This window comes from Squalius cephalus (genome assembly GCF_949319135.1).
Source record: "Squalius cephalus genome assembly, chromosome: 16".
Taxonomy (NCBI): domain Eukaryota; kingdom Metazoa; phylum Chordata; class Actinopteri; order Cypriniformes; family Leuciscidae; genus Squalius; species Squalius cephalus.
Genome location: NC_137137.1, coordinates 11,821,159 through 11,847,592, shown reverse-complemented (window position 1 = coordinate 11,847,592; position 26,434 = coordinate 11,821,159). Strand labels below are relative to the sequence as shown.

General features: G+C 37.4%; 1 protein-coding gene across 1 annotated transcript; it reads right to left on the bottom strand.

Annotated features, from left to right (window-relative positions):
- Positions 1-15,735: 15,735 nt before the first annotated feature.
- Positions 15,736-21,731, bottom strand: LOC307174193 (transmembrane protein 26). Its single transcript, XM_079897910.1, has 4 exons — positions 21,604-21,731; positions 21,021-21,250; positions 19,147-19,291; positions 15,736-17,520 (listed from the first exon to the last, which is right to left on the bottom strand). Exons 2-4 carry the CDS (start codon positions 21,212-21,214, stop codon positions 16,885-16,887), a joined length of 975 nt encoding a protein of 324 aa, XP_079754036.1. The 5' UTR covers positions 21,215-21,250; positions 21,604-21,731; the 3' UTR covers positions 15,736-16,884.
- Between the last annotated feature and the right edge of the window lie 4,703 nt (positions 21,732-26,434).

Here is a 26,434-nt window from a genome sequence, read left to right as displayed (position 1 = left end):
GTGGTGTAGTTACAGTTTTTTACCAGCAGGGGCTAACAAAGCCATGCTAACCAACCAAACCTTGACCCCTTGGTTGTACTAAAAGGAATGTTCTTCTAATAAGAACTGCTTATGCACAGCACTGAGCTTTAATCGGGCTTCTCCAGCAGTATTCAATAGTCACTGTCTGCTAATAAAAATGCTGTACATGAATCTCTGAGACAGAGAAGAATTAACAAGGCTGGACATAATATCGAAGGAACAGAACTGTTACATTTCTTTGTAATTATAAAGATTATCTTGGCATTAATGAAGCATTTTGTCATCATTTCTCACCCTCATGTCATTCTAAACTTGACCTTTTTCTTCTGTGGAGAGACTTCTTTTATAATGTGCTGATACATGCAGTTACAATAAATGAAGACTGGAGCTTTCAAACTTCGGAAAGAACACAAATGTGCCATAAAAGTATCATAAAGTACTCTACAAATCGCCCTTGCAAAAAATCGGTATGTTGAACAGAAGAAATAAATCATATGGGTTTGGAATGACACGAGAGTAAATAATGACAGAAGTTTCATTTGTGAGTGAACTTTTCATTTAAATTATCGGCCACATTCTCTACTCCTAATCTTCCTTCCAACTATAGAGTCTTTTCACAAATTGCTGTGTCAGTAAAGCTGACTGTATCTTGGAAAGAGGCTGCAAACTCATTAAACTGCAGAAAAGGAGACCAAGACAGTGCTATCTGACCAGACATGTCTGGTGTGAGTTTCAACACTTTCAACACATTGAATACGCATGTCATCTGAAGCTGTCACGGGAAAGTATGAACAGATCATTGACTTTCATGAAGCAGAACTGAACAATATTGTATAATGTTCAAGAGTGAGAGCATCTCTACCTTTCATGGTTAACAGTTTCCATAGTGTAACCGTCTTTGCCTGTCAACATTAATAAATGTTTTTTTAGTAATGAGGGCATTTGTTTATCTTCTCGGGAGAGAAAATAATGATTTTCAGTGTTTGACTGAAACATGTTTTGTTCATGGAATTATTTGGAGATAAAACGTAATCAAAATCAAATCAAAATGTAAAACATCCTTCCATTTTTTCAAACAAATTCTATTTTAAAAGCTGATTTAAAATCAGATCTAATGAAAAAAAAAGAAGAAAAAAAGTTGAAATTACATAAAATATTAAATAAAGTCAACTTTTAGGCCAATTAGAATGAGTAACTTAAAATATTAAATGGCAAATAACTTACAATGACAACTAATCAAATGAATCACTGTTCACCTTTTCCATTGCATTTGAATCGTGTGTTTTGCTAAAAGGATGTGGAGTACATGCAAATATTTGATATTGAGAATTAGATGTTTTAGAATTTTAAATAAAGAGTTGTTTTGTTTAAATTCACCATTAGGATAATGTTTCCTTTGGTCAAGTTTCTTTAATTTATGGAATATATTGAAAACACATGTTTTGGTGCATAGAAATAATTTGACCTTCTGAGTTTGTGCAACTAACTGATACACAAGTTAAAACACTTTAGTGGAAAAGTCTTCCAGAATATGACATTTCTACATCAATAATGTGCAGTATAAATATTTTAACTTCAAAATGATAGCTTACTGAACTTGGATCCACAAGTATAAATTATGATTACTTTTGAGTTTATAGGACTTTATTATGTTTTATGAAAGCACAAATACATTTTAATTAAGTTGATACAACTTCTGATTTTTACAGTGAACACATAAATCACTTATGCAAGCAGCGGCAGCTGACTGTTTTATTCTTTACGCGATTCCAGACTTTATTAGTCTAGATTATTCCTCATCCTGTTTGATCTGTGCCCCAAAACCTCCACTCCAATGCTTTCTCATCATCCAAACATTTCCAGATCAGCATGTTTGATATAATATATAGACAGAACACATTGTCTCCAATCACCTCTGCAACAGGAAATTGCCAGATCATTACGTTTTGATGAACTGAGGCTAATTTATAAGGAAGATATAAAGATTATCTTTTACTGTCTGTCAACAGTAAAAGAAATGTTTTAAAAAACAATTTTTCTCACTTTCAATTACCGGCCCATGAAGGGGAGGCAGAGAGGGGTTTGCGGAAATGAGCCGTGTGACTTCAGTCCACCGCAGAACTGTCTGAGTCTGAGTGAGTGAATGAGATACACTGACTGAGCCTCTCATTCTCGTGGCTCATTTTCAGCATTATTTTATGTTGACGAATGATGGTTTCATGAATATTTATATTTGATCTATTTAGCAAAAAATGAGTAGGGGGCTAATTTATTGCGAATGCAAAAATTGTATCAATTTCTATTTGAACTGTTCAATACATTACCACAAAAGTCATTTCGTGAGGAGGGTGGATTTTGAAAAATGATGGTTAATATTCAGTTGCCGTGCAAAATCTGATTGTGAGTATAAATGATGGGGTTTTAAAGATTTTTTCCGAAAATTTAAAATGAGTATTCCATTATTGAAATTTCTTTTGAGGTATGGTTTTGCCAAAGGCAGATTGCAAAATGTTCATTGGCAATCATAAAACATAAACCCATCTGTGACATCACATCCTTTCTGTGTGGGCCCTTATCAGGTGCTTTGCTTTGCTGTCAGTTATGAGTTTTGTATAATCGCCTGTATGGTTTTTTTTCTTTCATTTAAGTCTGTTTTCTCTCCTCCTCATCTTTTGAGTTTACATAATGGCGTAATGTAGGACACTGGCCGCCAGAAGCAATATCTCTCCTTGGAACACTTGCAAGTGTGAATGGGGTGGATCTATTTCAGGAAGTGGGCTAATGGTAAAAGGAAGTAGATTAATTTTTATGAATAAACAGCATTATTTGTGTCATTATCTGAGTCCAAATTCATGTTCTGAATTTGATGCTTCTCGACTATTGATGAAGTACGTTCGGTATGCAGGTGTGTAGAATAAATACATTCCTGAATATACAATATCTGCCATGTTGCCTTTGTCCTATGACAATCTACTTTGACCTTTGATGGACTAACAACTACAAAAATAAAATGTGTAGGTGCTTTTTAAGGGGAACTATTTGCGAGTTCACACTAACAAATAATTAGATGGAGTATAAGAGTATGCGTATTTGGCGTGCTGTCCGGGGGAGGAAATGTGGCCTGAACCCAGAGTAGGCTACTCCCCCCTATCCTTGGCTAGGATAGGAACTAGCCGAGATTGAGGAATCGGGGTGGCGGAGGGATGCGGAAAAGACTGTCAAGGAACGGAGGTGAGTCGGCTATATATATAGGCCTCCAATCGTACTGATTGGGTAGATCGTTTGAACGTGCTCCTCCCGAACTTTGTTAAAAAAACATAATTTATGCTCTTGATTATGTTTTTTTTGGGGGGGTCTTCTAGAATAGGTAATCACGCTTGAATGTTCAAAAAAACAAAATTTGCACATATTTTACACTGTTGCAGCACATCTGTTCTAAGTCTGTTAGTAACGCTCTAAATTCTGGGGTGTGTTTCCCGAAAGCATCGTTGGCCAACTATGGTCGCAAGTTCCGTCGTTACCAATAGAGTTCAATGGACATTGCGATGAACTTGCGACCATAGTTGGCCAACGATGCTTTCGGGAAACGCACCCCTGGTCTCGATGAAGCCCCTCCTTCTGAAAAAGTACACTGCTTGGATTGGTCAGCTGGATCAATGCGTTGTGATTGGTCAATAACTTTGAGCATGTTTAGGAAATGTCACGTCCCTTATAATTTCAACACACTAAGCATCATCTTTGTTTTGTTTTTTGGTGTGTTTTTTTGCGTATGCCTTGTACAGGAATTACTTCAATGAGGGATATTGTGACGTGTATGTTCCCGGAAGAAGACTCAAGACTAGAATTGAGGCATTACAGGAAGTTCAGAAACAGTGCTTTAACTCCCTTTGGGACTTTGTGTTTTGTAACTTTTCTGACCATTTTCAAGCTCAAACAACATTACACGTAATCAGCTCATGTGGCCTTATGGAATAATAGAATCTCACTTCAGAATATCAGAATATCAGCAAACACTAGGTTATCCAGGTATTTTTGCCTACTGTTGATGGTGTTGCCTACAGGTGACAGGACCGCACTGTAAGGAAATGGGAAAATAAGTAGTTTATATATTTGATAACTAAAACTGACAGAAATATTTTCAGCATATTTCATGTAATGGCTGAAGGCCTTGATTTTTATTTACTCATTTATTTATTACCCAAAAGTGATTTTTTTTTTTATTCCATTTGCAATATTTAAAAGATCTTTTCCCAGCGGGGTCTACTAGTGAAGCAAATACCAACACATTTAATCGCAATCTCCTGCCCTTAATACAAATTTCATCCTTATTTTTCATGGCTGAAAAACCAATTATCAAACCAGCTGAAGTTATCCTGTAAAGTTCATCCCGGCAACACAACAGCTTGTCTGGGTCAGAGTGAGAATGGGATTTTTCACCATGCTGCTCGTAATTGAATTTGCTCCTCTGATTGTCGGCTCGGGAGATCTCATCCTACTGACGAGCCCGGAGTTATGTATGAATTTATGGAAAAACAAGTGTGACTGTTTGCGTGCATGTGGACCACATGATGAATTGGTAATGGTGGAGAGACAGCGGGAGCATCTGAACGTCTTTATCAGATTGTCTTGGGTGTGACATGAAAATGCATAATTCAATTATGCAGCTCAGATGAATGGACGCTATCAGTCTCTCCAAAATATTTGATGAATAATCATGAGATAGGATAGTAATTATTTAGGGTCTTTTTCAGGCTGGCACATGTGTTCTGGTTATCCTGCAGGTGGATATGCCAAATGTATCCCAAAATATCTCATGATGCACATTAATGATGGAGGACTTTACAGTAAGCCAAATGCTATGGACGCTGATCTGAAATCAGAGAAATGTTTTGTTTTTTTAATTTGTTGCCTTTTCATATTCAAACTATTATTCAAACTCTTATCACTCATTAGCAGTTTTTCCATTGCATAATTTCTCCCATTATTTTCTTACAATTATTTACTTTTTTTCTAAATAAATTAAATGTGCATTCAGTCATTTTTTGCTAATTAAAAAAAGTTTTACACATAAGCAAATTAACAGAAAGTTTGGAAAATATGAATAAAAATATGTACACTCACATGAGACTCCAGCCATGTCATCTAATATACTGTATGTGATATTAACAACAATAATAATACATTTGCTTTGTATTACTTTTAGGATAAAAGCAGGGACATCAGTTGCAGCAAGCATGATGCATCCACGTTAAATGCATGAAAATGTATTGGGATTGAATTTAAGAATGTCCATTTTGTTGATGTTTCTAGTATGTGACAGAGAAAAACAAAAATTAACAAACAAAAACAGTTAGCATATAGATTTGTTGTGGGGAGCCAGAAGTTAATAGACAAACCTCATACATCCATGCCAACAGGTGTCACTATTAAGTCCTATGAAGCGCAATAAGTAGCGAAAGAGAACTAATTTCGCTATACACTCACCTAAAGGATTATTAGGAACACCATACTAATACTGTGTTTGACCCCCTTTCGCCTTCAGAACTGCCTTAATTCTACGTGGCATTGATTCAACAAGGTGCTGAAAGCATTCTTTAGAAATGTTGGCCCATATTGATAGGATAGCATCTTGCAGTTGATGGAGATTTGTGGGATGCACATCCAGGGCACGAAGCTCCCGTTCCACCACATCCCAAAGATGCTCTATTGGGTTGAGATCTGGTGACTGTGGGGGCCATTTTAGTACAGTGAACTCATTGTCATGTTCAAGAAACCAATTTGAAATGATTCGAGCTTTGTGACATGGTACATTATCCTGCTGGAAGTAGCCATCAGAGGATGGGTACATGGTGGTCATAAAGGGATGGACATGGTCAGAAACAATGCTCAGGTAGGCCGTGGCATTTAAACGATGCCCAATTGGCACTAAGGGGCCTAAAGTGTGCCAAGAAAACATCCCCCACACCATTACACCACCACCACCAGCCTGCACAGTGGTAACAAGGCATGATGGATCCATGTTCTCATTCTGTTTACGCCAAATTCTGACTCTACCATCTGAATGTCTCAACAGAAATCGAGACTCATCAGACCAGGCAACATTTTTCCAGTCTTCAACTGTCCAATTTTGGTGAGCTTGTGCAAATTGTAGCCTCTTTTTCCTATTTGTAGTGGAGATGAGTGGTACCCGGTGGGGTCTTCTGCTGTTGTAGCCCATCCGCCTCAAGGTTGTGCGTGTTGTGGCTTCACAAATGCTTTGCTGCATACCTCGGTTGTAACGAGTGGTTATTTCAGTCAAAGTTGCTCTTCTATCAGCTTGAATCAGTCGGCCCATTCTCCTCTGACCTCTAGCATCAACAAGGCATTTTCGCCCACAGGACTGCCGCATACTGGATGTTTTTCCCTTTTCACACCATTCTTTGTAAACCCTAGAAATGGTTGTGAGTGAAAATCCCAGTAACTGAGCAGATTGTGAAATACTCAGACCGGCCCATCTGGCACCAACAACCATGCCACGCTCAAAATTGTTTAAATCACCTTTCTTTCCCATTCTGACATTCAGTTTGGAGTTCAGGAGATTGTCTTGACCAGGACCACACCCCTAAATGCATTGAAGCAACTGCCATGTGATTGGTTGATTAGATAATTGCATTAATGAGAAATTGAACAGGTGTTCCTAATAATCCTTTAGGTGAGTGTATGTGCACAAGAAGCCGCTGCTCATCGCGTGTGTAATGAACTGAGTCGGTTAAATACACTCATACTTATGTGCCAAAATGCCCGTCTTTGCAAGTATCTTCATAAACACTGTCATTTCTGTCTTAAGTGAATGTAAACAGATGAGAAAGAAAACGCATGTGAATCAGTGGATTCTTACATTCGGTCTTAAAGTGACAGCAGCCTAAAAACTGCTAAACAAACAACAAATATACAGAAAATCTCTCACTGCTCTTCACGAAAACACTTTTGTAACTTTAATAAGAATAAATGTAATTTACACAGTGAAGACGATATGCAGTGTTTTTATAAATTTGATTACTTATACAATTTATGTAATATTTCTTATTTCTGGTGCTTGAAGTTTTTCAGGTAGACTAGTCTATTTAATTTGTGTCTGTTGAATTGTAGTTTGTTTTCCTATATGCTTGTAGTTTCATTGTTCTTATTTCATCACTGTTTACTTGTCTTCAGTAAGCTTGAGATTTCTTTTTTTTTACTTAGGCTAGTATTAGTACACATTACTACATGTAACTAATGCTAATAACAGTAAATTATGCATAATTACAAGTAACTAACCCTAAACCAAACCCTAAACGTAACTCTATACATGTAGTTATAATATAGCAATTAATATTACTCAGTACTTATTTGAGTAAGTACAACTACGTCACCTTAAAATTAAGCTTAACCTTATTTATTTATTTTTTCTAATTATGGGAAAACCACATCAGAAAAGTCACCAAAGGTCATGTGTGAGAAAGCTGTGCCAGCTAAGATAAAAGCAAGTAGGCAGTGACTTTGAAGTGGTAGTTTGGGGGGGATGAGGCTATTCTGATTCTGCTCTTTGGTAAGTCACCGTTCTATATAATTCATGTTACACCTTTAAAATAAAAATGAAATTTAGATATTAACTCTCTGTCAGAGTCAGTAATGGTCAGATGGCTAGATGAGGAGGTCTCTCTTCAGAAACATAATGTACTTGCACTAGAAATACTGCTCAGCACTACATACAGTAAAATAATAGGAGGGAAATAGGAGTTTGTTGAGCAGGGTGACTCAAGTATTCACTGAAAGATTTGTTTCTTGCTTCTATGATATTCTTGTCAGTCTTGACAGGGGGTCAGGCTATCTCGGAAAAGCTGCTTGCATACTAAGGCTGAGTTTAAAGATGAATAACCTTACAATTTTGTGCTGTTGTTTTCCCTTACTGTCAACCAAGCAGATTTCACTGTCAGGGATGAATGTTTTTCAGGGCACAAATATAGATTGGCTGGAGTGTGACGTTTGCGATGCATTGTGGCCTTGATATTTTCTGTAATCTTGCAAAAGTGCAACCGCAAACTTTTTCAAAGTTTGTCTTAAACAGGCACTTACAGATGATCTTTAGTCTTGAAAAATGTCCATGATCTTTTACCAAGCAGCTATGATATCAAAAGAATATTCTTTCTCTGATCTAACTGCCTACTGTATATACTGTATTTCAAATACCCTGTATCCATCTCATATGTGTGTGTTTATGTGTGCATGATAGGTACTTCTATTATTGATTCCTTATTTGTAGTCTGTGTAGGTCTGTATAAATTCGCACAGGAGAGCGGAGCTTATTAATGCAGCTCGTATACTTCTGAGAGCTCAGATTCAGGCCTGCCACAGATATTTCCACTCGTTTCTGGAAGCGGAATGCTTTTAAAGTCAAATTATCACACACATCTTCCTGTTTGCCAGTACCAAGATGTTTGAACTTTGTGTGCAAGTTTGTGCGTGTGAGAGAGAGAGCGCGCACATATATATCTCACAAGCTGCACTCCTTCCTTAAGAAAACTCCAGAGCACTGCTCACAGATAGCTTCATCCCTGTCTCGACACCCCTGAAAAGGCTTCGGTAAGCCCTTCCGCACTCAGTCTGAGACTGACTGACTGACTCTGTCTGGAGGCAGAGTGCAGGGCGCAGATAACATTTTAGGAGCTGCACACTCTGTAACTCTTGAGAAGTGGAAATGAAGCTGTTTTCCAACTGGATTCTTAGTGTGACAGAATGAACCACAATGAGGGATTGAGCTGAGAAAATCAGCTTAATTAATTCAACTAATGAATCATATTTACGTGATAGATTTTATATTGAATACACTGTTGTATAAAGTCAGTATGTTTTTTTTATATATTTTTTTGAAAGAAGTCTCTTATGCTCATCAAGGCTGCATTTATTCGATCAAAAATAAAGTTAAAAAAAATTATAATAATACTGAGAAATCATTTAAAATGACTGTTTTCATTTGAATATACATTTAAAAATGTCATTTATTCCTGTGATGACAAAGCAGAATTTTCAACAGCCACTCTAGTCTTCAGTGTATGAGTTGAAAGCTGTTAAATATTTTTGTGGAAATCTACTTTTTTTCTCCAGCATTTTTCGATGAATAGAAAGTTCAATAGAACTGAGTTCAAACACACTTTATTGGACAGATACACGGAACTGAACAGGAATGCAGACTGGTGGTATGATGGATGAAGAACAGATGAAGGATGACTTAGCTTGCTCTGAACAAACGTCTCTATTTACAGATGACGGTTCGAAGGGCAGACGAAGGGCAGACGAAGGGCAGACGGGTTTCCACAGAACAGGTAAGTAACAGGTAATCAGTCTTAAGGTGTTCATAAAGACAAGACCAGGGGCCGTATTCACAAAGCATTTTATCTTACCACCAAGAGTACTCCTAAATCGCACTAAAAGATTTTAGCTAGGAGTTTTCTCTTAAAAGTTATTCACAACGCCTTTCAGACCTACTCTTAGTAAAGAAAAATGACAACTCCTAAACTAAGAGTGAGTCTTCGTTGCTATGGATGACGTCATTACTCATGCACGAGCTTGACTGAAGTGACCACCTTGATTGGCTGATGATTGTAACGCGGGAATGATTCCAAACACCTCCCCTACGATGATGAGTGACAGGTCTGAGAATGCGTGCGCTACACAAGTAGTGCGAAGGACGGAAGATGATGAATAACTGAATAAATAGCCTAAATGAATAAAGAGTAAGGCTAAACAAATAGCCTAGTAGCCTAATGAAACATATGGATTGATGCAATATCTTTGCAACATTATTGAATGAATCTGTGACAATATGCCTCTGCCTACGTTTGCAAAGAGAAGAACATTTTAATTTGATTCACAATGAAACGTTACAATTAGTTTACATGCAATGAGTAGCCTAGTTTTGGTTGTTGTTGGTGGCGTTATTGCATCCCTAGTTATGCCTACAATGCAAAATTGTTCCCTCGCGATTGGAAGCTCATTGTAAAAAGTGAATAGTTGGATCAACTTAAAAAAATTACTTCAATTGGTAACACCTAAAGAAATTAAGTTTTCTCAACTTAAATTATCACATTTTATCGTGAAAAACGTGATAATTTAAGTTGAGAAAACGTAATTTTTTTAGGTGTTACCAACTGAAGTAATTTTTTTAAGTTGATCCAACTATTCACTTTTTACAGTGCTCCTGTTGCCGCCGCATACGCATTTCAAAACATCGCAACGTGAAATGCCACAAAAAGCGGTTTGTGAATAGGTCTTAGTGAGTTAGGAGTCCTCTCGACTTCTTTTAAGCTGTCCCAGGCTTAGGTGCTACTTTTAGGGCTAAAATGCTTCGTGAATTACTCTTAGTCAAAAAAATTAGGAGTCCTAAAGTTACGAGTGACACGCCCATTATTTTTAGGAGTTGCTCCTAAATTCGTCAGTTAGGAGCTACTTTTAGCCTTAAAATTCTTTGTGAATACGGCCCCAGACAAGGAAGCGCAGGAGAAGTGTCTCTAGTGCTGATGAGGTGCAGGTGCTGATGTAATTAGGTGATGGCTAATGGTGTGCAGGTGGGAAACATGAGGGATGCTGGGAAGTGTTGTGCGGTAGAGGTGACAGAGCTGGTGTGGTGACTGGATACGTGACAATACCAGCATTTGACACAGAAATCTTTTGTAACATTATGATCAATTTAATCAATTTATTACATCCTTACTGAATTCAACTTATAATTAATTTTTTTTTAAAACAAGCAAACCCTTACTAAATGCCAACTGATAAAACACAAAACTCATATATAATATATTTATATACAGGTTAAATGCATTGACAATGTTTTTTTTTTTTCTCCCATTATATCAGATTTAAAGGAATAGTTCACTTAAAAATGAAAATTCTGTCGTCATTTACTCACCCTCGAGTTTCAAACCTGTATGAGTTTATTTCTTCTGCTGAACTCAAAGGAAGATATTTTGAAGAATGTCGGTAACCAAACAGTTGATGTACCCCATTGACTTCCATAGTATTTTTTTTTCCTATATGCACTTTGTCTGCTTAGTGAAGTTACACCAGACTACTGCTTAAAGGAAATAAAAAGACAACTTCAAAATCCAACATGAAGTTCAGTGCGTCTCATTTCACAAAAGTGTCAACGACTCCAAACTCTCTCTGTACATGGATGAGCAATTACACAAATGAATCACAGGATATTACGCTCCACTGTGCCACTTTGGCTCAAATTAAAAACCTCTCTGCCCTCTTTCGCCTTCAGAACTGATGAACCAGTAAATAAGCCAAGTATAATAGATCCAACAAGTAAATGTGTCAGACTTATTTCTAGAATCAGTATCTAGGCTCTGTACATGCAGAGAGAGGTTGTTCACAGTAGACTGTAGCAGCTATGAAATAATGGGTTTATAAACATGAATTGTGATTTCTGTTATCTTGCATGCGATTCTAGCTATATATGTTTTGTCAATTACGGTGACAATTATCTCAGTGAGTACATTCATCTAATCATTATTCTTGGATGATCTTATGGAAGTGTCATCAGGTTGATGGCTTCAATATGCTCAGTGTTTTCTGAGTAATTCATGCGAAAAGATTCAGGAAACTGTCCACCCACGAGTCTGCCCTCTGCCCGGAAATTATAGACCTTAGACATATGAGCTTGAGCCACGAAAATGTGTGGAAAGTCTGTGGGAGTTTGGGGAAATGCTTTTTGCTGAATGTGAAAGTGCATGCCTGGAGCAAAATTGCTCAGAGGACGTTCTTTCATATCTCAGGAGACTTAAATGACCTCTCAATTTTCATATCAATCAAAAATTAAAGGGTGTTGGGTGTGACCTCCACTGGTTCGTTTGATGAGAGCTCAATCTCTGAGTGATGATTGCAGACTTATCTAAAACTCATGCAAGGTCACTGGGGTATTTTTCTCAAGAGAAAAATCTGAGAAGCAAGAGAATTAAGAATGAAGCGCTCTTTTAAAGAAATTGAGACATTAAAGATTTTTTTACTGTTGATGTGGTCCTCAGAGGCCATTCACACAATAGCGTTTTTGTGTAAAAAAAAAAGAAAAAAAAAAGAGACACGCAGAACAGTGGAACAAAAACGCAAGGTCTAGAGAGCAGTGTTTGGGGGTAATGTATTACAAGTAATGCGAGTTATGTAGTCGGATTACTTTTTTAAGTAACTAGTAAAGTAAAACATTACTTTTAAATTCACAACAAAATATCTGAGTTACTCTTTCAGCTAACCCTTACGCAAGTTACTTTGTTTTCCCATTTATTGACTCCCCTGTCTCCAGAATTTGGGAGTAAGGTGCAGAGGCGTTGTGTGCGCTCTCTAAACATTTAGTTTTAGACTAAATGTGAGCATGCATTCACTCATCTCACTTGCACAAATACAGATTCAGCATTCCTCGAAATGATTAAACACTGTAAAAGGCAAACCTGCAATAATTAAATGTCAAATAATACAAATATACTTTATGTATTTAATCTCAGTTTATTAAGCAGTCTTTGCTGCTAACCTCTGATGATCCAATTCAACCCAAATAATTAGCAAAAATGTCAAAAATTAGTGTTGAACTTTCCTCTTCTGCAATCCAAAATGCTACAGAGCTGCGCCATTCTAATGTACAGGCGTGAATTTGACTTATTCATTTCACTTTTGGTGTGAAAAGGCCTTGCCAAAACTTTTTTTAAAATTATTATTAAAAAATAAACAAACAAGCCCAGCCCAGGTCAGAAAAACGAACGCAAATATAACTCAATGAAACACTTTCCATAAAAAGTAACTAATTAACTCAAGTAACAGTAGTTAGTGACAGTAGTCATTTTTAGGGAGTAACGCAATATAATAACGCAATACTTTAAAAAGTAACTTTCCTCAAAACTGGTCAAGTGTTTTTAAAGTGCATCTTCTGAGTGCCAAGTTTTAAGAACGCTGTGTCATGCGCAAAATGTTGCAAAATACTCAAGGGCAATGGTCAAACAATAGTCTCTCTAGCACGATTTTACAAAGAAAAACAATAGGAAAACAGCACAGTGGAATGCAAAAATGCGTTCTGTGTGAACAGGCCCATGGGCTATTAAATATGTTTGTCCATGCCTAGCCAGAGTGAGAGTTGTCTGTTTAAAAATATGGTATTTTTTTATATAAATGTCAAAAGTATCTGCTAATTTTGAGCCATTGCAGTGGCAGAGGGTGAGTGTAGTGCAGTGGGTGAGCAGCAGAGGGGGCGGAAAAAGAGAGTGAATGCCATCATATGTGAATCATCTGATAAAAAGCCCCAGGGAAAGTGATGGACAGCTCATGATGTATGAGCCTTAAATTATGCAAAATACATGTGTGATGACTGCAGACGATTTAGATCAGCTCGAGGGAGAAAAGATGCAGAAAGTTGAATTTGATTTTATATGAGAGAAATAAATGTATTTTATAAATGTACTACAAAACAGTGGCATTTACTGTCAGATTACTATATAGATTGTAATGTATAGCTGTCACATTGCACCACTCTGGTACTTTGTGCTCCCGGTCGCAAACATGCAGCTTCAATCATTCATAAATGCGCCATAAAATATTTCAAGTTAAGTGCTATTGCTCTATATCTTGGTAAAAAGGACTGACAGTAACAAGAGCTGATCAAATCTCTAATAGTACAGATGGAGTTTTGAGGCAGCGACTGAATTTTTTGTAGGCCTAGTTCACATTAACGGCACAATGTGAGCCTGCTGTTGAAGTTTCAAAGCTGCTTTTTCACATACTGTATGTGCTGCTTGCGAGTACGGTGTGAATTCAGAGAAAAAAAATGCCATATAATTCTTGTTAGGTGTTCTACACTAGGTGGCTAATTCGTACGAATTCATACGACCTCACTCGTACGAATTAGTACGATTTTTGCTAAATCGTACATATTTTACGAATTGACCAATTATATGAATTCATATGAATGACCTACCCCTGACCCCGCCCCTAAACCTACCCATCACGTGGGTTTAGACAAATCGTACAAATTCGTACGAATTAGCCCCCTTTTTATCACTCGTACGAATTCGTACGAATTGGTCGTGAGATAGCGTTGGATATGCACCTGTTCAAAAACATATGGATTTTACTTGAAAGAAAATTCATACAAGTATTTATTTGTGGGTTTGTGCGTATTCTCTATTATTATATTTCTCTATTAAAGTGACATTAAAGTGAAAATACTGTCATCATTTACTCACTTATGTTTTTCCAAACCTGTATGAGATCTTTCTTCTTGCCAACACAAAAAAAAAAGATATTTTGAACAATGTCCTTACAGTTGAAGTTAATGGGGTCCAATGTTGTTTTGGATACTGACTTTCATAATGTTTCATGAAAAAAAAAAAAAATCCTTCAAAATATCTTATTTTGTACTGTGCAAGAGACAGTATTGTCACTGTCATACAGGTAAGTAAAGTTAAGAGTGTGTAAATGATTCATTTTATGCTTATTTAATTTCCTTTCCTTCGGTTCCGCTTTTGATTACAGCCTGCAAGTACTGCGTAAGTAAAACAAATTTACAGCATAACTTTTGGTAATTATAGTGTACCTTTAAAGTAAGTATGTGAAGATATAATGGAACAATATGTAAAGTTTGAGGAATAAAGGGGTAACAACCAGGAAAATGAACAAATTATTTATACAGTAAGTATTTTAGAACAAAGGGGTACTTATTCTACTATTATGATATAGGCAACATAGAACAAGAGGGTAACATGCACCACTGTTATTTACAGCCTGGAGATGTCACACTTATACCCTGTAACTTCATGAAACAAGAGGGTAACAATCACCACGTTAATTTACAACACACAGATGTTACACTTACCCTGTAACTTCATAGAACCATGGGTAACAAGCACCCCTTACACTGTAACTACATGGAACAAGAGTATATTTCCCAGTATTTAAAAAAGTAGAACTGAGGAGTTGTAATAGTTTTAGTTTTAGGCTACTTGCCTTGAAACATGGAACAAACTTAACCAGTATATACTGTATAAATGCAAAAAAAAGCCTTTAAGCATTGGTACACTATTACAAATAGGTTCGCAGTGTAGCCTATATTCTCGCTAAACTGCTCCCAAACGTAAGATTGTTGCCTATAATAATAGTAGAATAAGTACCCCTTAGTTCTAAAATACTTACAGAATAAATAATTTGTTAATTTTCCTGGTTGTTATCTCTTTATTCTCCAAACGTATCTATCTGTTCGTACTTTAGGCCTACAATATAACGAAGTTATGCTGTAAATTCGTTTTACTTACGCAGTAGCCTACTTTGCGGGCTGTGACACAAAGCGTGGCCCTTTCTTCCCTTTTGGAACTGAACCTTTTCAAACCAAAGAGAACTGTATGCTTTCCTTTCCTCTTTTCTTCTGTCTATCTAGGGCAGGTCGTTGTTTAACCGTTTGATCAGCTGACTGCGTGTCTCCTCCCACGAGTTCAAATCTCATTAAAGCGTGCAGTTCATCTCTCTCCTCCAACAATCTGCTCTTCACTCTCCTTTCTTTACCTTTTTCTTTCTCGTTCTCTCACTCTCGATCCTCGCCGTATCCAGTACATTACAGTCTCCACAGTGCACTCGATTTTGGGGAGAGGACTTTGAAAATGAGAATGTGAACTCTGGGGAGCCAAGGGGTGACAGAAAAAGATGCAGAACAGTTTCATTGTGTTACGTTGTTGTCAGGGGACTTTAATTGTTTCTGATTTATTTTAATGCAGAACCGATCGAGAGAGAAAGACAGACATGGAGGGAGGGGGAGGGAGAAAGTCTGTTGCCCTGTTTTTGTCTAGTTCTTTTGTCACAAGCACTGTCAGACTTCACACAGGAATGAAAGATTTTGTGATAGAACAGCACTAATGACAGAGCTCTCTTTGAGGTGTTTCCCTCCGTCTTTCTTTATTCACGTCTGTCAGGTCTCTCTCTGAGAGCCTGTCAAAACAAACAATAATCTCAACTACACAATGATATGTGTGTTTTTATTCTGACTGATATCCTAATTAGCTGTCGTTCTAATTAACCACAAGCAAAGGTCGGGTTTACTGCTTTAAATCCCATGATTGACAGGAGCTGTGTGTCCCAATCTCACTGATTTTTTAGCATGCTATATGGTCTTCATGACAGTACTTCAATCTAATATGTCATCGTCAAAAACATACAAGAGTTCTGAGCAAGGAGAAAGGCTTGAACTTTGAGTAATGAGACAGCCGTGGACAGATCATTCACAAACATCAGGAAGCACTCAGGAGCTGATTTGTTACCTATTGATGTTAGATGCTTAAAATGTCACAGGTTGCTGTGTGCAGACAGTTTGTGTCAGGGTACCGTTGAAGAGGCGTCACGATCTCCAGAGCAATTTCCAAATTTCATCATAGCTCTTTCCTTACAATGAGTTTGCTCACACTACCATCTGCTGGCCGCAAGTGGTAGCAATTGTGCTGTACAGTGCTGTCCATGCTGGCTGTCAGATTCTTAAATAATACAATCTCAGAATCAAGATGTTTATGATAAGGATGAATATTAAGTAAGTTTAACCTTCCAAAACGTTAAACCTTACAAGGCACTTTTAGTCTGAATACTGTCTACACAGACAAATAGACAGACAGACAGACAGATAGATAGATAGATAGATAGATAGATAGATAGATAGATAGATAGATAGATAGATAGATAGATAGATAGATAGATAGATAGATAGATAGATAGATAGATAGATAGATAGATAGATAGATAGATAGATAGATAGATAGATAGATAGATAGATAGATGATAGATAGACAGAAAAGTCTCAGTCTTTTCAGTATGTGTGAATCTAATCTATTCCTGACAGCTGGGTTCTATAGCCTCTCCATCAGTCCATTCTGAGTGTCCATGAGATGGGTCACATGACTGACTTCCACCCCCCGGATTGCTCTTCTCAAAGTGGACAACACAAATCCTGTAGACCTCCAGCAAAACAATGAGGATGTTCTTGCATGTGAAGAAGATCATCAGCTGGTTCAGAACATTCTCACGTATCATGAGGTACAGACGGTAAATTAGGAAAGGTCCATCCTGCAGACCCACCGTTAGCAGAAGGCTCCAGACTTCACTCGAGCAGCAGGAAACGGTCCAGCCAGCTCGGCCACGCTGGGCGGCCTCTGGATGATCTTCCTCCAGGACCTTGGGGTGGCTGGTCTGGGTAAGAACAAGAGGAAACTGCATCAAGGCCCAGGAGAACAAACTTAGCCCAACAATGATCACGGCCTCCTTGGTTTTCACTTGTGGCTCCTTAAAAGTGTCAAAGATGTCCAGGATATCAGCTCCAAGCCCCACGTAAACCATGAGGAGCTGAGATAGCTGGTCACGTGACATGTCGCCCTTCGGCATCAGCCAGCGGCCCAGAACCAACACGATCAACATGGTCTGCTCCAAAGCTTCCACCCAGTTCTCAGGATCAAGTTCCGCCAACCCCTGTCTCACACACGCACACACACACACACACACACACAAATAGGTTAATCACCATGGTAACAGACCAGACAGCGAGAGCACACAGCGAGACTGTGATAATTTGAATGGATGAATCAAAAATGTTGTTCAGATGTTATTGTAATACCAGATTAAAAAGGTTCAAACAGTTTATAAGAAAAAATGATTGCTTTGACTCATTGGAGTGCCTGAACAAAAGATCCACTGGAGGATTAACTTAATGAAATAGGACAACTGAGATGATATGGTTTCCCAAAAAGCTTTTCAGTCAAGTCACTGATTAGCTTTTTGCAGCATATTCTTACAAAACTTCCTGTGAGCTTTCCACCCACCTGAACACAAGACAAAGAAAATATCACAGTCATCAGTATTAAAAATATTCAGATTCAAAGCTGTCAGGAGGAAATGGAGGTAAAGTCTGAGCCTTTAAAAACAGTATCAAGTTTCAATGTGTAACAGCATTATATGCAACATATTAGAGCTGGGATATAAAATTTAAAAAAAATAATAATAATTTATATAAATTTATAAAACCATGAGTTTCAGTAAGTTTCAGATTAATTTGCCAGAGCCTAACAAACCTAGAAATTGTAGTATATTCAGGATACATACCTGTAAAACTGCAGCAGAACTCGCAACACATAATATAGGAACACATAAAATTTTATAAGAAGAATAAAATTCTTCTTTATTCTTCTAAATTAACCATTTATTATTATTATTATTATTATTATTATTATTATTATTATTATTATTATTACAATTGATTTCTAACTTCAGAAATTAAGAATATTTAGTATTTCCAAAAATACTTCTTAGGAATGTTTCTATCTTTTTTTCTTTAGATTATTCTTTTAAAAAAAAAAAGTGATTAAATGCCAAAAAGGTAAGATATTTAATTAATTTATTGGGTTCATACGAATAGAAAGACAGCTGACGATACATTCGCATTTTCATATAAAGTCAGACAACATCAAAGCCTGTCATTTTTTTTCTAAAACAAAAATTAAGATGTGAGAACTTTTACTTCATTCTTATAACATTTTTTTGCAAATACTTTTTTCTTAAAAAGATTTTAATCTGGATTATAATCCTGGAGGAAGCTATTGTTTTAGTTTTTATAGTTTTAGAGTCAAGTTTTGCGGTTAAGACGTTTAAAAATCTGTGCCTGAATCTTTCCCCATAGGCCCTGATAACTCTTTTTAGACAAGACGAGTCAGTGTTACAGGGAGCCACCATGTTCAGATCTGTAGTGGTGGGATTATTAGTGTGTGGGTTTGTGATTTTTGTACAATTCACACAGGTCAAAGGTGAACCTGAGCTTTCTACCACTCCTTATCTATCAATCTTCTGCATTTATTTCCCCCCCCCCCAGGATTGCAGACATTTTACAGAAAACAGTCTGCTTTCCACGCACAAATCAATTTCCATCCGAGCATTTTATGTTTATTGCTTTCCCAGAAATATGAGTACTGAAACATCCAACACAGCAGAGAGAGAGAGAGAGAGAGAGAGAGAGAGAGAGATTCTAAGTGATTTGGTTCAAAGCTGAACTCATTTTTACTGGTGAGGTCTGAGTTTTATTGTTAACGACTGCTTTCCACCCACCATTGTTAGCGGGATCTGTGAGAAGAATTGTGGGTCAGAGTTTGTGCTCGAGTTGATGGGCAGATTGGACTGTAGGAGGTTCAGCTCCAGGAACCAGACTGATGGAATCACAGTGCAAAGATAGAGAAACACCATAGGTGAGAACCTGCAGACGAGTGGAAGAAACATCACATTAATGGATGGACACATTTGCTTATACTTTACTTTCTACTTATGAAGCCACCAAGTAGTTCTATGTGTGTCAGATGCATCTGATTGGGTGGTAAAGCTGGGTCACACTACAGAGTCCAGTGCTGTAGGCACACCAGCCCAACGTAGACTGCAAATTACTCCCATTAGCTATGCAAATCCCCACTGACACAAGCAAGCCTCTCTAAAGAGCACAGAGACTTCAAAGTGTAGTGTGCAGGAGAGAGATAGCATGCATTGAAAAGTAGTACGGCAGAGAAAGAGAGTTATAAAGGATGAGATGGAGATCATGGTAGAGTGAAGGGGATGATGAGAAAGACGAAGGGAGGGAGGATGTTCTCAGCAGGTCCTCCGTCCATGTCAGTGGGAGGGGAGAGTCTCATTAAAACATTTCCTAGCACAGCAATCTCAATGTACATTCTTAAAGTCTGACTGAACGCGACCATGTGCCGATCTGTGTGACTGCAAAGGTTGCGGAGGCAAAGGTTGTTTTTCTCCGTCGCTGTGTTGAGAGAAAGGGTTATTATTATCACCCGTCCCCGCAAGACAGACTGAAGTGCCGAGCTTGAAGAAACGAGAAAGTAATTTCCCACGTTCTCGTTAGTGTTAATCATGGCACCCTGCTTCTAAGCCCCATGTCTTTTTATACCAGAACGTCTGGAGTAACTCAGTAAAGTTATTTTAAAAAGGCAAAACAGATTCTCTTTTTTTTCTGAGTGTCAAGACAATTGGCAAGGCTATTTTTGCCAAACACAACATGTCCTACACAGTCAGAAAAGAGTTCTTAATAGGATAGTTCACCAGAAAAAGACAAAATCTGTCATCATTTACTCATAGATAGATTTACCCACATATTGTTCCTGAACAATATTATTTTCTTTCTTCCACAAAAGATGCTATTTCTATGATAAAGTGTTCAGTAAATTACCTTTTTTTAAATTGTCGATCAGGTCAGAGACCTGAAAAATCCATTTATATCATTCTAAAGTGAATGCCTTGCTGTTAAAGGAGAACTCCGGTCAATTTTAATAGCATGATCGTACGTACTAAACCTATGCGCGTGAACTCGACAATCGACTACTGTGGACTTCAGCCGAAAACAGGATGTAAATACAGGTATGAGCGCTGGCTGAAATAACATCATTTTTATTCATATCTTTCACATCTATTGCAGTCAGATTCACCGCGTTCACTCTGAAGGAATCACTCACATGGCTGGGCACTTGTAATGACACATCAAGGATGTTAAGAGGCTAAAAGCAGGTTTAAAACTTGCCCCATTTAAGTCAACAGGGTGCAAATTTTAAAAAGAGGATAACACGATGTAGGCAACACTGATTTTTGTCGTTGTTCTCTGTACTGACAGCACTCCAAATTTACAAAAAAATTAGCTCAATGTTAAAATTGACCGGAGTTCTCCTTTAATATTCCCCAAACCTTTGAACCCAAACCCGACCCCAAACTTTTGAACGGCAATGCACACTGTATTTCTGGACTCATATATTTTATAACAGTTCTTTAAAAAAACAACAACAACAATCAGTCAAAAAAAATGTTGCAAAAGAAAGAATTCTATTTTACGGCAATATACACTATGTAGAACTCTGCAAGAATTTCAGTGACATTAGGGTCATTATATTTGTGTCTATGAAAGAGCTGTGATAGCATACAGTGAGTAACCTCACCATTTCCATTCTGCATTGCGTGTGTATTTGATTGTGATTGCCATCTCGACCCCGAGCAGTGCCACCCCCGTCAGCAGCAGCCAATAGGAGGACTCTCCTGTCACCTCCACGACCCGCCACACCGTCAGGACGCCATGCACCGCGAACAGGAAGCGGCTCAGAAGAGCCAATAAGATGTTCAGAACCCGGCACATTGTCCAATCAATGCAGTCCGAACCATGCAGACAGAACTGAAGGACAAAGTTTTTTTTTTTTTTTAATATGATGCATTTTTTTTTATCTATAAATGAAATATTTAAAATACAACACGTGCAACTAAAATATTATTTTATAGAAGCTTTATTCAATTTTGAATTATTCATTCATTGGATCATTGAATAAATGGTTCTTATATCAATTTAAAAATCGTATAAATAAAAGTAGCCTATTAATAAAAACTTACAGTTTCTAATGGAATTAATCAGAATTGTACACCATTAAAACCCATGTGTAAACAAATGCTTAGTCATACTCTAAAAAGTTGTCTAACTTACCTGACTTTTTTAAATGTCAACGTGGAAGTATACAAATATATCAGACTTACTTTCAGTGGGTTCAGCCAAAGGATCCAGATTCAAATACTGCAAAGTGACTTTTAGAAAATATATTCCTCTTGTTTTCACAGATTACCAAAACAAAAGCTTCTCCCATATCCACAACCCTCTGTCTACCCCTAAGTTGGAGGCAGTCCTTTTATAACTGCAAACACAACTTATCCCCCCTGAGGTTTCAGGGACTGCGAGAGGATGTGAATGGGTGTGTGTGTGTGTGACTATCTTGTGCAGATAAATAGCAGTCTTTTGGAAGAGAGTAGGATGGTGTGTGTGTGTGTGTGTGTGTGTGTGTGTGTGTGTGTGTGTGTGTGTGTGTGTGTGTGTGTGTGTGAGTGCATTTTGAGGTTATTGTGACTGAACATGTCACTGATAACACTTCCTGCTGCCGTATGATCATCCATTATGATGTCATCCTTAAGGGCCCCAAGAACAAAGTTATCTCCAATGAGGAGCTAGTCCTTTAGCCGGCATTTTCAGACACATTTTACACATACACACCCTGATTTCACCATGCCACAGTAGTACCACCCAAAATCATGGGCAGTGATAAGACACCTCCACAGAAAAACATGAGTAATGCAACCTTTACATCTGCCAAGCGATCATATGCAATTGTGAATCGGTTATTGTGATTTTCTCTAAGTTTCTCAAATATTAGACTAATTATCAACACTGTCACAATTCTCAGTCTTCATGTTTTGTATTGTTTAACTGCTTGTACGTAGACTATGTGTTTGTAATTACAGTTATGTTCAATAAACATAAGTTAATACTGAGTGACTTACATTTTAGAAAGTTACTTTGTTTTTTCCCCGTCAACTAAAATAGTTCCAAACAGCAAACCTGTTGCGTGTCTCCAAGCAACACTGGTGTTTCCATCCTGAATATATCAGTTTTCAAATAAATCGGCTGAGTGAAAGATTCAATGGCTCACTCATAAACACAGACTTGTTTTATTCATGGATTAATCTGTGTTTTCGAATGACTCGATTGAGTAAATAATTCAATGACTCACTCAGTCCTAAAGGAGCTTCTCAACACTCAAATGGATGCTTCCTTGTTTTCTCGCTCCTCCACCCTCCAGCCTGCGACCCAGAAACTGATCAGCCAAAGTTAGCCATCTTGAAGGACACCTCAGTTCTCTAATTGCACCGCAAGAAGGCGAGGAACAAGGAAGCTTCCAGAGGATCGATGAGCAAAGATGCACAGATGTATCCTATGCAGAAGTATTTCTTGTCGAAAAAATTCTATAAAAAACTATTCTCCCCTTTCACATCTGTCACAATAATTTTAATTTATGAATTTATGTTTTATCGCAGTTTAAATCAACCTTATATCTCACATATTTCAACAGGGCATCTTGCTTTATTATTATCTATCATGAATTTCTTATATAACCAAACTAAAAACATAAGGGCAGATCTTTTCAGCACAGCTGATGACGATTTGAAGTGCCGCTCGAGTGATCAAAAATATTCCAATTTACAAATAAGATTTCCTCAGATTCTTCCCCCCTCATTTTCTTTCCTTGCATCCATTTCTCACATTCTAAGGGGATGGAGCTGAGACACAAGAAAAGGAAGCAAGGAAAGGAAATGAGAAAGCACAAATAAGAAATGAGAAGCACCCCTCCAGTTACTTTGTTCATGAATAAATCAGTTTAATGAATGATTCAAATGACTCACTCATGAAGACGTAATTTGTCGCCACCTACTGGCGAAACGATGTAACCTGCAGAAGAGTACAGCATCCTGATGAACATAGCCTACCTATTACCATACATTCATTATTATTATCAAATTACGTAATTATGATATAGTATAAGATTATTTAATAGGTTAATATTACGGATAATTTAAGTTGTCCTGGCAAAGAAATTAACTGAATTAATATGAAATGGGATCAATTACATTACATTTTCTTTATGGAGTGTCAGTCTTTGTGTTATGGTGCCACCTACAGGAATGAAATGTCTATGACATGACAGACTGACTCCCATCACACCCCACAATAAATCTAGAGCATGGCACACTACATCAGAAGTGAACATTTGTTTAGGGCGGACAGGCTGTCAGGGGGGATTCAGGTGAAGACAAACTGTGTTTGTGGATGGATTGAGTGGCCATTTCTTTTGGTCATTAAGAAATCCATCTCTACTTCTAGCTAGGCCCATCAACCTCACTACCCACTGCTATTTATGGACCCTCTCAAAGTGCTTCTGTCATTCTCCTTCATGAAATCATCAGCATTTTCATAAAAGGAGAGGATGGGAAAATGCCTACACTTTTAGATCTCTCTCAGGGGAGCTCTGGATATCTGTGAATGATAGAATAGCTTTTGAAGAAATGATCCATCAGCACTCAGTTGCCTTTATAGTCTCCTCAGCAGAGGCTGTCTGTGATGTAGAATGCTGTCAGTGTCTGTAGGCTATGAGATAAAAAGATCAGAGGTTCGATTTTTGTTTGTACATGTATGTATACACAAAGCACCCAGTCAAAGAAACACAACACAGATTATGCGTTAAACAATATCATTATTGGTCCAGTTCTTAACCCACCCTGACAGTTTTGTAATGTATATTGTGTTAATATAATTAAAACATGGGACACATTTACATATAAAGTGACCCCACTTTTAACATTTAAGCGAGACTCAAAAATCAAGCATTGCACTGGATTCAAAACTAAATATCAAACTAGTGGCTTTTGAAGAATGATTCTTTACCTTTAATCTAATTTTTCAGGCCATTTTTAAAATGACTGTTAACCATAGTCTCAAGATAATTTCATTTTTATGGATCTATAAAGTCTTGTATCAAGATGTCCTAGCTGAGCCTCACTATATTTGACAACCAGAATATGTCCAAATATCTTTTTGTCTTCCTTTTAAAAAGAAAATTACTTCAAATATGAATATTATATTAAAATGCCATTGATTATGTTATATTTGTGGGCTTTTTTGTTGGCAGTATGAGCATGATGTATGGACTCTAATGCCATCTGATAATGCAATACCAACATTTTGCCACAGGGAAGCAGTCTCTAATTGAAGGAGACAGTTTGGGGAGCTCAGCATTGCTTGAACTATTTGAATTACCCTGAACAAAAGATTGGACCCTCTTTCAATATTTGAAATGATTTTTCTCTCTTGATCCTCTAATGGGCTGGATTGAAGCCAGCAGTCTGACTGGAGCAGATGCCAACTGGAATTCATCCACCCACTTCATATAGTGATCAGCACTAATGAGGAAGATGAGGATCATTTCAAATATTACGTGGGGGCGGGGCCACTGGTATTTTTCTAATAATCTGATTCTACATTCAAAGAAAAAAAGTCAACAAATATAGATAATGCAAATTGGGTACTTCAGATGGTTTAATGTGATCCTATCTGCTTGTATAATGAAATTTAATGATCACTTCCAGGAGCCTTCCTTTATTGAAAACTGTCCATTATGTTCTTCTATTCTCCTCTACCCACAACAAGCAAACAGAGTTGTGTGACAGTAATTCAGACAAAACGATGAGAGGAGACTTACCCTTGATGCCTGTCTACACAGCACTGAGTGTATTTAATTAACGTAATACATCACCATATTTTCTGAATCTCTACCCTGTTGTCAGATGTCTCTGTAAATGAGGAACAGATGTGAGGAACAAAAAGTACTACGGTAATTCTTCCTCTGAGAAGAGACTGTGAGTGGAGAACAGTTGGGAAATTATCCCACAGAAAGTTAAATCCAAAGGCATGTTTGTTGTTAAACATCAGATTTTTGCTCTCTTTCATTTGAGGGCTTTTAATACATTAGTCTTTTAATACCTTAGATATTATGTCTTTAAAATTAGATATGCAGAGATTTACTCATTGGAAATGCCAAATTTCCAGTGACATTAATATAATGCCAACCACCTCAGTTTTAAGTGCTGCAAATGTGATGTAAGTATATATATATTTGATTTAAAAAACTATTTAATGAAAATGTCACATGTTTGTTACACTGGAATCTTGAAGTGGGTGCAGTGCAGACCAGCTTTGCACTGTTTGGTCTTTATGCAGTGATATATACAGGAAGAAATACTGTCTGGAATGGAAACAGTTTGACAAATATATAATCGTCTTATAATGGTTTGTACGGTTAACTGCTTGTCCGTATAGACTTACTGTATGTGTTTGTATTTATAAAACAGTTCAATAAACAATAAGTTAATATCAATTGACTAAACATTTTAGACCTTGTCTGTTTTTTGCTCCAACTAAAATGGTTCCAACTCCCAAACAAAGTAACTGAATTGGAATACCGCATACAACATTTGCGAATAAAGCACCGTTTCCATCTCATGTGTTAAAGAACATCACTTCCTAGAAACTAGCAACAAATAACTGTAATAAAAATGGATGTTGTTGTAATCGGGGAGGCCTTTTTGGCTCTTTTTTTATATCATAAATTACTTGCGCCTCAAAACGTGATGACGTTCAAAGGCGGAGTCAAGTTATCCGATCTGTTGAGGTAAAGTCACGTGAGATTTGTGTTGCACATCAAGGACTTTATTCGGTAAATGTGTTTTTGAACGAATCACTTGAGTAAATGATTCAGGGACTCTGCAGCTCTGGCTGCATCCTTGCTGCCTCATTTCTGCAAAGTAACCATTACATCCCAAAGTAAGACAGACAGTAATTTACACCACTTTTCTGAAATGGAACATCCTAATGTCCTCCACCTCTGGAGGATGCAGCCTTCCAAAGGAGACTGTTTGTATTTGTGAACGAATTGGTTGAATGAAACACACATATTATAATAAAATGACACAGTTAAGAAATATT